Source organism: Podarcis pityusensis, assembly GCF_964106645.2.
Source record: "Podarcis pityusensis genome assembly, chromosome: 9".
Taxonomy (NCBI): Eukaryota; Metazoa; Chordata; class Lepidosauria; order Squamata; family Lacertidae; genus Podarcis; species Podarcis pityusensis.
The window spans coordinates 73,012,844-73,026,479 of NC_138034.1; the positions used below are offsets into that span (position 1 = coordinate 73,012,844).

The following is a 13,636-nucleotide window of genomic DNA, read 5'->3' on the forward strand; positions in this document are numbered from 1 at the left end:
TCTTGTTGAAACAGAATAATTTTTATTGTTTTATCAACTAGCGCTGCTGTATAATTTAAGGGCACCCCTTGTAATGTTACCAAGGATTTGCACAAAAACGTGTATCGTTATTTCATTTCAGTTATATTTTGGCTTTGCCCCAAGGGCTCCTCTCACCCCAACCCATTTTGCCCTTCCAACAACGCTTTGAGGTAGATTAGTTTGAGGGGACTCAAGGCCACCAAGTAAGCCTTGTGGCCAAGTGAGGATTTGAACCTGAGCCTGAAAATCTTCACTCCCGACAGATGAGAATGTTTCTTTTAAAATACTCCCAACAGCTGGCACCCAGGCAGGGGAGGAGATTCCGGTGGTTTCAAAGAGCCAAATCAAGGAGTACAAGGACAGCTTCTCCAATGAGAAATTTGACTTCCGCAACAATCCCAACATCACTTTCTTTGTCTACGTGAGCAACTTCACCTGGCCAATAAAGATACAGGTAAGAGAGCCTTCCATTCACATAAGCATTAGGGAATGACTGGAATATATGGGAGCTGTTCTGTATACTCTGTTCTGTTTGTTTGTGCTGATGTCCGATACTCCAACAAATGTTCATGTCCCGTACTGTATGTATTTGTATGCTAGAAGCCATCGCCTATTGCCATTATCACGCTTTGGCTGTGATCTAACTTACTCTGCAGCCTCAGTGCAATTCAGATTGTGTCAGTTTTTGCTTATGAGATCTCCTGGGCAGCTAAATGCAGTAGGTTTTATGGGACCACAGCATTTTTATTGTCTTTCAACTTGAGACCATTCAGACGGTGCTAGTAGAGGGTCTCCATCTTGAGAAGCAGTCTGTTAGTGCAAACCCCATTTTTAAAAACTTGGATCAGAGTACTTGTATAATGGAATGAACCCTCCCTTCTGCTGTATGTGCTTTCATCTCCCTTCCCTACCTGGGTTTCCTCCCTTGTGGGGGACCTCTGCAGAACTCCATGCCCGCTGGTGGGGTTCTCTATCTTCTTCTTCTTTGATGATCTCTCGTAGCTGAGTAAGATTGTCTTCCATGAACATGGTCTTAACAGTGGGTCCGTGACTGTGGAGGCCAATTCTGGATCCACATGTCCTTCCCCAGTGGGGACATAGGTTTCCAGGCGGGAGTTGATCACAGTGAGGGTTTGCCAAGTGTGCCTTCCTCTTAGCACATTTCTCCCTTGCATCCTGAGTGTCTTCAAAGCCCGTGACACCTTTAGTAAAGACAGTTCTCCAATTGGAGTGCTTGGAGGCCAGCGTTGTCGGTGTTTATACCACTTTTTTTTTAAAGATTCGCCTTGAGAGAGTCTTTAAACCTCTTTCATTGACCACCAGCATTACGCTTTCTATTGTTAAGTTCGGAATACTGTTTTGAGACCATGCATGGCGAAAAGCAGTCTGTAAATGCAGCAGACAGAATAAGAAATATTATAAACAGCAACAAATGGATGCAAATGAATTGTATGTAAATGTGATAAGCTCCAAGTTGAAAGGTACGCAAAGGACTTAAGCAGTGACATGGACGGTGGCTCTGTGACCTTAACCAGTTGGCAGCAGGCGAGCAGGAACTGTGTATCGCTATCCTTGCTAATTAAATCAGTAAGCAAGCCTGGCAAAGAGTTATTTATTGTGAGTGATATCACACTTCCCACTAGCCTTTTTTGTGCAGCCTTCCTTGTTGGTATGGCCAGACTCCCTGTCAGTGCCCTCCTTTGGCAAGAGTTGGGTGTTGAAAGATGGGTCAAATCCCTGCCCATCAACCCTTTAGGAACTTGGCCTGCCATGTGTTTGAATCTGAACATGGCCGGAGGAACTGTACAGCCAACTCTTGGTCTCTCTCTCCTGCCCCAAGTTTAGAAGTGGGGTGGAATGTAAAAAAAAAAAAGCCAACTTGTATTATTAAGGAGAAGGGTTGCAGTTCGACAAGTGGCAGAAATGCCACGTGGACAATGCCAGACCCTGTTATACATAAAGGAAGGTGTATGTGTGCATCGACTTGGAGAGAGTGGAAAATTTTCATTCCCCGCCCCCAAGGACTCATTGGCAATAATGATAGCCTTTCCCTCTAAAGCTAATAGCCGAGGCAGGAGATTATTTTTTTTTACTAGCGTTCAGACTGGGGAGAAAAGGGTCCCAATGGAAATTAGGGACCCTCACACCCATTATTAAACTTAAAAAACAAACGAAAAAACCCTGATATGCTTCCAAGTGGCGCATTTAGTGCTGCATGTAGTTTGGCCCACAGTGGAGAACTGAAATAGGATGAAATTACATGTTCAGTGTAATTCCTTTTGTTTTGCTGTTTACCCATTCTTAGTCCCTTTCCTTTTCTCTCATTTTAACCTGAAGCCGGTATTTGTATTCTTAATTTGGGCAGCTTAATTAATGTGCTGGCGCATTTTCCTTCCTTTGTTAACTGACGTTTAAGTTTTTGTCCTGTTGTGGTGTGTGCCAGATATAAGGCTTTTAAAATCTCTGGGAACAGCCGCCCATTGCAAGAATCCATCGTAGATGTTGGTCCTTTGATCGCTCGCCCTTGTTTGTCCTGGAGTTCCTGTTTCAAGACTTCCTTGTCCTCCTGGCTCTCCTTTCCCCTCTGCCTGGTTTTCTTTAGGAAGCTGCAAGCATATAAATGCTCTTTTGTACGACTGATAGTTGTGCATTTGCCAGTGCTGAGCTCCCACCCTTAAAATATTGCTCCACCTCTCTTCAAAACCACCAGTTGGTTTTAAAAGTATATTGGTGTAGAATGTCCCTCCCTCCCTCCCAGCTTCCTTCATTTAAGCAATCTCTTCTATAAAAACCTCTCTAGAATTCACAGTTAGCAAAATGTAGATCACCGTTTTTTAAAAACTTGAAGTTAGTGTCTGTCTACTGAGTCGGTTCTGGCTTGTGACAGCCACATTGTGAAGTCTGCTTAAGTTAGTTTGTCAACTTCCTTTGGGGAAGACGGGTAAGTTCTTGTTGGATACAGTTTGCCGTCTGCGCTGCGAATGGTTGGTGTTTGTTATATAAAAAAGGGTTCATTTCTGATTTAGAAAATGAATCAAGTCTGCAATCGGTTTGTCTTATTTATGGTTTCAGTTTTAATTCAGTTTATTTGGCACGTGCTGTGTGGAATGAGCCTTTCTAGAAATAGAATTGGCAAATTCGTCTTCTGCATGCTGTATAATCACTGTAGGTGTTGATCATCTGCAAAGTAATATATGAGAATGGCAGTTTCATGTTTCAGATCCCCATCCTTCCCCCGCCTGTCGGTTTGCCCAGTGGTGAGAGTTGTTACAGGGTGTCGTGATCTCAGAGGGTTAAGCTTGGTGGTTTTTAGAAGCCTCCGAACTGAGAAGCAAAGAAGTTGAGTTGTAGAAACCAGCAGTGGAATTTTACAGATGGCTCTCAGTTCAAACAAACAAAGTAAAGCCCCCCCCCCCTTTTCTACCTTGGCTCATTTTTTCGCTATATCTGACAAGTTAGTAATGGGAAACACTTCAAATCTCCTTTGATTGTGTTGTGTCAGCAGTTTTACGTGCCAGTGTTAAAGTTCTCCTCCCCGTGTGTGCTAGCGGTTCTGTAGTTTGGTTTGACGTAGTGGCACAAACATCGGAGTCCAAACGGAGCTCATTTGAAAGCTCTGTCAATTGGTGACTGAATGAGAAAGCCTTATAAGTGTGATGGGCACTCATACTTGACAGTGGTATGTTCTGACCTTACACCAGCAGTGAGGATTGTAAGGTCAGTGGTACTTCTGTTTCCTTGGCAGTGCTACAAGCTGAGTCTCGTGCCCAATAATCAGTGTTTGAGGGTGCAGGTATTATTAACCTGTCCATTTTGTTGGACTGATTTGGGTTGCTGTTGCCCTTGAGGTTCCTTCTGGAGAACCTGGAGGGGTTTGCACAATACCAGACCCTCCAAGTGTCCCTATTTTCCAGGGACATCCCTGATTTAGAGAAGCCGTCCTGGTTTCTTATTTGATCCCAGAATGTCCCACTTCTCCTTAGGACAGGGGTGCCCAAACTTTTTTCTAAGAGGGCCGGATTTGATGAAGTGAACATGCGTGAGGGCCGACCAAAGTTGTTGAGCTTTTTCCACAATTTTACCCCAGAGTTGCTGAGATTTTTTAAGGATTTTACCCCAGGACATATACTGCCACGGGGGCCGGATTAAATCGACCGGCAGGCCGGATTAGGCCCCTGAAATGGACATTGAGCATGCCTGCTTTAGGGTGTCTCTATTTTCACTGGAAAAATGTTGGAGGGTATGGAGTTATCCAACCCCCGAGCCGTCTGAAGTGAATCCTGTATAGGGAAGTTATTTTTCTTAATATTTAATGTTTCATTATGTTTTTATATATGTTGGAAGTTGTCCAGAGTGACTGCGGCAACCCAGTTACAGATAGGTAGCCGTGTTGGTCTGCCATAGTCAAAATAAAAAAAATCCTTCCAGTAGCACCTTTAAGACCAACTAAGTTAGTTCTTGGTATGAGCTTTCGTGTGCAAGCACACTGTGTATCTGAAGAAGTGTGCTTGCACACGAAAGCTCATACCAAGAACTAACTTAGTTGGTCTTAAAGGTGCTACTGGAAGGATTTTTTTTATTGCGGCAACCCAGTGAGATTTGTGAGGTATAAACAGTAAAATTACCATTATGGAATGGGACGTCCCTATTTTCGTTGGAGAAATGTTGGAGGGTATACAATACCCACACTTATTTACCCTGCTCAAAGCACCAGATGGACAATATAAGTGGAACCAGAGCATGTGTACAGCACAGTGACAAAAACTTTTTTTAAAAAAAGTGCAAGCTCCATCGTGAAATGCAAATCTCCTGTGCCACTTCCTGGCTTCAGTTGGTGGTGGGAATTGAGTAATTTTGTACTGGGGTGTGTGTGCTATTGTCCCTGCAATCAAAGTGTTCAGGGAGGCATTGAGATGCAGAATTAAATGAAGGAAGCGTCCGAAAGAGAAGCTGTTATAGTGATTAATGACTTCAACTACCCTTACATAGAATGGCTACATATGTCTTCCAGTCATGACAAAGAGGTGAAATTTCTAGATTTCCCGGAGCCAATCAGAGGGACAGTGACCCTGGACTTATACAGTCATGCAGTGGAAGCCGAACGGAATTCGTTCCAGAAGTCTGTTCGACTTCCAAAACGTTTGAAAACCAAATCGCAGCTTCTGATTGGCTGCAGGAAGCTCCTGCAGCCAATCAGAAGCTGCGGAAGCCCTGTTGGACGTTCGTGTTCCAAAAGAACGTTCACAAACCGGAACAATCACTTCCAGATTTTGGGCGTTTGGGAGTCAAAATGTCCGAGTTCCAAGACGTTCGACAACAAAGGTATGACTGTACTTGAGTGGCATCCAGGACTTGGTGTGTGTTGTAAGTGGTGTCAAACATTTGGGTTGAGAAACAGTGTCGGTCAGAGCAAATGATTTCTCCACCCCTCCCTACTTGCGCTGAGCTTGTCAGATTGGTTTTGCTTTTTAGAAAATAATAATAATGCAGTGTAACTTTAAAAATGCAGGGTGAAATTAAGCAAATTTTTATTCAGAGTAATCCTGTTGAATTTAATTGACCCAACTGAGTCATGTTCATTAATTTCAGTGGGTCTACTCTGAGTAGGCCTAGTGTTAAATCCCAACCACACTGTTTTTTTTGGACCAAGGGCAGGCAAGTCCAAAAAAACAACTTGAAATTTAGGGCATACCAAATTCAAACATGTGAAAACCTCTCCTGGTCCACCCCACAATTTGGGGAGTACACAGTCAATGCACACCTGAAGTTCCTTTTGTTAAAAGACTTTTCTGGATGTGAATCAGTGAATTATTTTTAAGAAGAGAAGAGGACACAAAGAGTTCAGAGATACAAATTAGGAAATGTGAATTTTAATATGGAAAGAAATCTCAGAAGAGATGCATTTAGCCTGTCCAGAACCAAAAATTATTATAAGAATGTGAGTGATCAATAAACACTATATAAGCTTTTATGATTGGCTTTGTCTGCCTGATAAATAATGGTTCAGTTAATTGTTTAATCATCCTTATAAATTGTTATTTGGGAAAACGTTGCTTTTGTATTGATCTGTTTTCTCTGTCCTGTGATAGCTGCCAACACTGTGTGTGAGAGAGGGGGGAGCAGGGGTTAAATATCTTCTGGAAATGGTAAGGTGCAATGATCAAGGGTCTGGAAACCAGGCCTTATGAGGAACAGTTGCAGGAGCTGAGTATGTTTAGCCTGGAAAAGAGGAGACTGAGTCAGGATAGCCATCTTAAGAGCTGTCGCATGGAAGACAGAGCAAGCTTGTTTTCTCTTGCTCTGGAGAGTAGGCCTTGAAAGAATGTCTTCAAGTACATGAAAGGAGATTCTTAGTAAACCACAGGAAGAGCTTTCTGAAGGTAAAAACTGTTTGACAGCGGAAAAGACTCACTCAGAAGGCGGTAGACTCTCCTTCCTTGGGGGTTTTTAAGCAGAGGTTGTTTGGCCATCTGTCATGGATGCTTTAATTGAGATTCTTGCATTCCAGGGGGTTGAACTAGATGACCCTCAGGGTCCCTTCCAATTCTACGATTCTGTTATTTTATTATTATTTATTGAATTTATATACCGCCCTATACCTGGAGGTCTCAGGGCAGTTCATACCCCTGATGCACTTTATATGTTTCTATAACACTCTCCTCTGCTTCCTGAAAATTGCCTAATGTGTCCTGTAACATTCCCTGCAAAAGCCCCTGTACCAAAAGTGCAAAATCTCAGATTTGGCTGTGAAACAGCAGCAGCAGATCCGAAGTATTACAATAGTAAGATGATGCAACTATAGACCAGAAGCCTCCCTGTAACAAAGTGCTCATCCGAGCAAGCAGCGAAGAACCATCGATCAAAAAGACAGTGGAAATCAATCAAGGAACCTGTCAGAATATAAATGTCTTCACTTACTACTGACAGCTAGAAAGTGACCCAGATGAGCAGGGACCTCGGTTGGGAATTTTGGAGTTGCAGTGCCACCGTGGAAAAAGGCCCTCTGCACGTGCTCCACGCATTTCGGCCCCCCAGGCAATATCCAGGCTAGAACAAGACCTTAGCTGCTCCTTTATAGACTGAGAATAATATGTGACCCTGCAGCAGCTGGATCGGTGCCACATAACAGCCCTGGGACGCCTCCATGTGCAACTTGTTCTCCTGCCCTTTAGGATAAGGAAAACAGTGAATAGGCTGGTTCCTTCTGTACAGAGAAAATCCTCCGAGATGAATATAAGCTAATAGCTTGAATGAAGCAGCGCTGGGAGGGAGGAGCAGCTTCCTTCATTGAATGGAAACTTCTTCCCCTCCTTGAGCCCAAGGGAAGGCAACAGTGGGAGCATGCTTGAAGCTCCTGGTGATCTTGCAGAACCTCGGTGTCAGATGTCAGTGGTGGTTGCTCGTGAGTAACCAGGCAGGACTCTGACCTGTCTTTACCTGGTTTTATTTGGGTGCAAAACTATTTGCAGTGCAGAACCATCAGTTCATGTCTGCCTCAGTCACTAGCAGAATCCGGGAGTGGTCGTTTCCAGGTCCTTCCCCAGCATAAGAGCTTAGTCACCCCCAGCCTTTTCCTTCCTTCTTTGTGTTTTACACCTCTGTGCAAGGTGGGTGATGGAAGAGGCGTGCTTCCCTCCTGGCCTGCTTGGCCAGGAGCGGTGCTGAGGCTCCCAGCAGCATCCTCTAGCTCTTTACCCGGGAGGTGTGGCTGACGAGGTGCGGCACTGGGGCTCCCAGCAGCATCCTCTGGTCCCGCCCCCTCTTCCCCACTGGAGGTGTGGCTTTCCCCACCGCAGGAAGAGGAACTGCTTCTCAAGATTTTCAGAGGTTCCCTGTATCCCAACTGCCCCTCTGTCTCCCTTCCCTGTTGGCAGTCCCCTGACACTTGGCCTTATCTGCCCCATTCCTGATGTCATGTATGAAATCAGATGTAGGGTTGGTGGTTGTGGCTACCCCAAAATGGCCTGGCTGGCCAAGTTTGGCCCATGAGCTGGAGGTTCCCTACCGTTGGTCTCCACTGAGTGGAACTTGGTGTCCTTCTGCCCTTCAAAGCAGGTTTCCTACCGCCGCCGTTCTTCCCCCAGCTCATTCCCGCACAGCATCAATTGAAGCATCTATGCGACAAACTCTCAAGAAGTTCAGCACAAACATTTTGTAGCCTGATTGCAATGATGGAAAATCTACCGCAATCTATTTTTAGGAGTAGAGTTAGGTAGCAAATTGCTGGATGCAGTAAATGAGGATGAAACGGAACAATGGGGTGCAGGGTGGGGAGGGGAGAGGCGAAAAAGTTGTTAGCCTGTACCTTGATATGTGAAACGGCATCCGTAGTGATCCAATAATATGTGCTTGTGTGACAGCCCAAGAAAAGAGCTGTCTCTCTCGTTCAGAAACAATTGAAGCGTTGGGGAATGTGCTCGCGGCAGAATACTTAAAAGAAGCGGTAAAGGTAAAGCTGCAATGCACCGGACCAAAATTCAGATGTCAAGTGCACAGCTTGGTCACCGACAACTCTGCCAGTGCAGCGAAAAGGAGAAGCAGCCAGGGAAGGAAAGGAACAAAAGTCTTGAACATGCATCTTTCAGAGACTCAAATACGCGTGTAAAAAGAGTTCTGCTGGATGAGAGTACGGGTCTTGCCTAGCGCAGCACCTGTAGAGATCATGCATTGGAGGTTCCCTTCTTGTCCTTTCCATGCAGACCCTCGAAAATCTGCTTTGAGAGTCCTCCAATGCATATCAGACCATGAAATAATCTTTCTGGAGAAACAGGCCATGCACTTCTTTTATATTTGTGAAGGCTGTCTTTGAATTTGGGCTGTTTCAAGGTGAAACGTCCGTCCATCTGTCCCCATTTAACCAGTGGGATATACCTTATGCCTCACTGGGTAAAGGGGACCCCTGACAGTTAAGTCCAGTTGCGGACGACTCTGGGGTTGCAGCGCTCATCTTGCTTTACTGGCCAAGGGAGCTGGCCACAGACAGTTTTTCTGGGTCTTGTGGCCAGCATGACTAAGCCGCTTCTGGCGAAACCAGAGCAGCGCATGGAAACGCCGTTTACCTTCCCACCAGGAGCGGTACCTATTTCATAGAATCATAGAATCATAGAGTTGGAAGAGACCACAAGGGCCATCGAGTCCAACCCCCTGCCAAGCAGGAAACACCATCAGAGCAATTTATCAGAGCATTTATCTACTTGCACTTTGATGTGCTTTAGAACTGCTAGGTGGGCAGGAGCTGGGACTGAACAATGGGAACTCACCTTGTCGTGGGGATTCGAACTGCCAACCTTTTGATCGGCAAGCCCTAGGCTCAGTGGTTTGGACCACAGCGCCACCCGCATCCTCACTGGGTGCTTCATTCCAAATAGGAAGTATCTTCTTCTAACTTTGAGAACCGAGCAAACCCAAGCCAATAGTAGTTCACATGGCAGTAGTTTTACTGAGTGATGAGTGCTGTTTGCACGGTCACTTCCGTGAGGATATGTTGCTCTTTGTTTTGCTGTCACGCTAAAATGAAAAGTCATGGCTCAACCCACCCCCTTCTACGTATGGAGTTATGGGGGAATGCTGCCCCACTGGGAAGAAAGCCTCTTTTGCCAACTTCTTTTGTCCAAATGGTGTTTGGACAATACTGCAGAGCCATCAGCTGTCCCTTTGTCAACCCCCCCCCAGCAAACCAGGGAAATTGATGTTGCATCTTTCTTTGTAGAAAGTCGAACACCAGGCTACTTCTGGGCACATGCAAATGCTACCCTAATAAACTGCCGCTGGGAGCAAACCTTGGAATGGTTAGGTTGCAAGATCCCAGGAGACCTGAGTCTTGAATTTTACTTGTGCTTCGGCTAATAGAGCTCCTGTGCCAGCTGAACAATTGTCAATAGTATTGTTAAAGCAAAATGAGTCTAAAACGAAGAAATGCAATTAATTTTGCTGCTAATGGGAGCCCCCTTTTTAAAATGCAGAATAATTTCTAGTTGCTAACTGGAGCAGATCCTGCAGCATCCAGAAAACAGTACTGTACTTCATGCTGCTTCAGAAATAAATACTCTCTTTCCTCCCGTGGCATGGATTTCATCTGCGCTGTGCCAGAAAAGGCAAATTGTATGCTGCTGGTTTTTCTGTTGAACTTTATCTCCTGTAGTTTGACTTGTATTAATGCTTCTTGCCAATTAGCTTCTGGGGCTAATGCTAGGGATGGATGGATCAGACTCTCACTCATAAGTCTTTTGTCCCATTTCGGCATTAATCTGCAGTGTTTCGGTAAAAAGGGTGGGGGGGGGGAGGAATCTGCACCAAATGTCACACTCTGTATTTAAATATGTATTTTATCTCAAAATATGCATCTAGATATTATTATTCATATTTTTTTTACAGTAATTTAGTTTGTATCCCACTGTTCTTCCCAAAGGAGCCCAGGGCGGTAAACAACAAAACAACAACAGCCTCTTAAAAACAATCCCAGTGCAGATGCAGACTGGGAAAGGTTTCTACTTAAAAAGCTTCTTGGAATGGGAAGGTTTTTAGTGGGTGCCAAAAAGATAACAGAGGTGGCTCCTGGCTGATATTTAATGGGAGAGAATTCCAAATGGCAGGTGGTCCTCCTGCTAAGATGGTTTCTGCCAAGCCAAGGACCAGTGATCAGCTTGGGTATATAAGGGGTGAGGTGATAATATGCATATTTTATCTCAGTGTTTGCATTTCCAAATGCATTTCATTTTAAAATACACATTTGCTAACTTACTTGAGCCGCTGAGGGTGCCACAAGATTTTGAGAAGTGGAAAACCCAAAGGGGTAATTACACTGCGATCTGTACATTAGTTTGGGAGATGCTGATCACGTCCGTTTGCATCAGAATTTGGAGAAATCAAACTGCTCAAGCATCTCTAAACCAATATACAGGGTGCTGCCTCTGGCCTGCCTTGGAGATTGCCTCTCGCCAACTGAGCCTCCATAGCTTTAAAAGCCTTCAGAAAAAGCTTTGTTCCATGTGATGGGGAGCAGGGCTTTTTCCATGATGGCCCCGTGGAATACTTTGTCTAGGGACGTTGGCCTATTTCCAACCACAAGGTTTCAGTCTTGTCATCCAAGTAGTGCATGAGATTGTATTGAAACGGTAAGCTATGTTGATACACAATTTATCATGAGCTGCTTTTCTTGAGGGAGGTGGGGGGCAGAGAGAAAGAACAAAAACGATGCGTAAGGACATCACAAGAGCCCTGCTGGATCAGGCCAGAGGCTCATCTAGTCATAGAATCATAGAAGGGACCCAAGGGTCATCGAGTCTAACCCCCTGCAATGCAGAAATTGTTTGGCCCAGCATGGCACTTGAACCCATGACACTAAGATTAAGAGTCTGATAGTGGAGGTGGTCATTGATAGTTCTTCTCCAGGGATATGTCCCACCCAATACTGCCTCTTGGGGAAGCAAATTCCATGGTTGCACCATGTGAAAAAGTAGTTTCTTCTGTCTCTTCTGAATCTCCCAGTGTTCAGCTCCACTGGATGTCCCCGAGTGTGTTAAATGCGCAGACATGTGTTAAATGAAATAAATTATCCTATTACTTTTGCAAAAAGAAAAAAAAGGTAACAGAAACCATGCAGGCAAGCATCCTAGCCCGATTCTAACATCTCTGCTGCCAAACAGCAGATAATTCAAACCAGCTTCGTTGAACAAACATGCATGAGATCCAAGAGGAGGGTTGTTGTTTTAAAGGTTTGTCAGGAAGTCTCCTTGCTTGAACTCCAATCCTTAAACTCTGCCTGTGGAAACAGTGAGTCATATATACTTTTTAAATTAAGACTCCCCACCCCCCACCCCGCCGCCAATTTTGTTCCATGTGAATTCTACCTACCTACTGCAGCGAGTCTGACTACTTAAGCTGTGAAGAGCTTTCCCTAATAGCTGTTGTGGTTTAAGTAATCCAGAACACATTCTGCTTCCACTAAAGGAGAAATGAAATGGCTAAGTAAAGAAGGAATGGCTCCTTTTCAAAAACATCTCTTCTACACCAGCAACAAGGACCAATCAAGACTTTTCCTGGGTTTTCTCTGAATGCAGCTAAGGGGGGCATTCCAGAGGCCAATATCTCCCCCCTGGCAGCAGCCGGTGTGTGTATGTATGTGTGAAATCTCTTTCAGGTCATTTCATTGTATAGCAAAGGTTCTGGCAAAAGAAGTGCAAGAAAATTCCAGTGCATATTGCACCATGGAATATTCTTTCTGATTTAAGGGTCAGGTGGTCCCCTTGTTATGAGGGGCTGGGGTGGGGCAGATCTCTACATTCAGTGAGGGGTCAGAATTTGAGCAGACTCATAAATTCCTGAATTTCTCAAGGACTGGGAAATAACATCACCTAACTTCTGATTGCTGAAGAATTGACGCTTTTGAATTATGGTTCTGGAGGAGACTCTTGAGAGTCCCATGGACTGCAAGAAGATCAAACCTATCCATTCTGAAGGAAATCAGCCCTGAGTGCTCACAGGAAGGACAGATCCTGAAGCTAAGGCTCCAATATTTTGGCTACCTCATGAGAGGAGAAGACTCGCTGGAAAAGACCCTGATGTTGGGAAAAATGGAGGGCACAAGGAGAACGGGACGACAGAGGACGAGATAGTTGGACAGTGTTCTCGAAGCTACCAACATGAGTTTGACCAAGCTACGGGAGGCAGTGGAAGACAGGAGTGGCTGGTATGCTCTGGTCCATGGGGTCACGAAGAGTCGGACACAACTAAACGACTAAACAACAACAACAACAACTTCTTCATGAGGCCAGCCTGGCGATGGCGGGTCATTGAAGAAACAGTGGTTGTGATGGCTACCCATTACCCCTCAATGGAAGTCGTCAACCAGGAACATGACCTTGCCAGGCACAGAGGGAGGTTGCCAGGGTAAAGGCAGGGGTGTGATGTCACGCAGAAAAAGAGGGTGCCCTTTTACGACAGAAGTTTAGGGAGCAGGGCTTTCTGGGAAGAAGCAAGAAGGGGGAGGAACTCCATGCTGGGACTGATGGGAAGCAGCCATGATGATTGTCTGGAGCGTGCAGTTGCAAAGAGACATGGGGATGGCATTTAGAGTGCCCCTGAATCCCAAGCTGCAATGCTGGGAAGGACGATATACGTGCTGTGCACTCTCTCCCCATAAAACTCAGGTGTAAATATGTGTGAATAAACGATATTTCCTGAAGGTGTCATTTTGTGCTGTGTCTTGGTGTCTCAGTGGAAATGCAACCCTGGTTAAGTGCCAAGACCCTGGAATCTCTTGCCACCGCTCAGCAGAGATTGGGGCGGCTTGTAACAATATGGACAGTGTAAAACCAGTATTTATTCTCATGTTCTTTGCCCCATCTCTGCCTTTCATCCCTCGATGCATATCCAGGATTCTATGTACACAGGGAATCCAAATTCTGTGAACTGTAAAAAATAAAGATTGCAAAAAAAGGACACAATTTTCTTACTCCTCCACCCCAAATTCTGGTTTCGTAGCAATGGGAGGGTCAACCCCACCTCTGAGCACTGAAGTTCGCATTCAGCCATATCTCACCACTGATGTCTGAAATTTGCCCACACTCATTCAGTCAGCGCTACATCATGAAAAGGGATATAAACTTGTTGGTTT

At 45.0% G+C, this 13,636-nt stretch overlaps 1 protein-coding gene across 1 annotated transcript in view; it reads left to right on the top strand.

The window, feature by feature from the left end:
- Positions 1-13,636, top strand: part of ATRN (attractin) — a 158,927-nt gene that overhangs the window by 94,859 nt on the left and 50,432 nt on the right. The window contains 1 exon segment of the mRNA XM_081020655.1: positions 318-475. Within this exon segment, the coding sequence (XP_080876781.1) occupies positions 318-475 (158 nt within the window).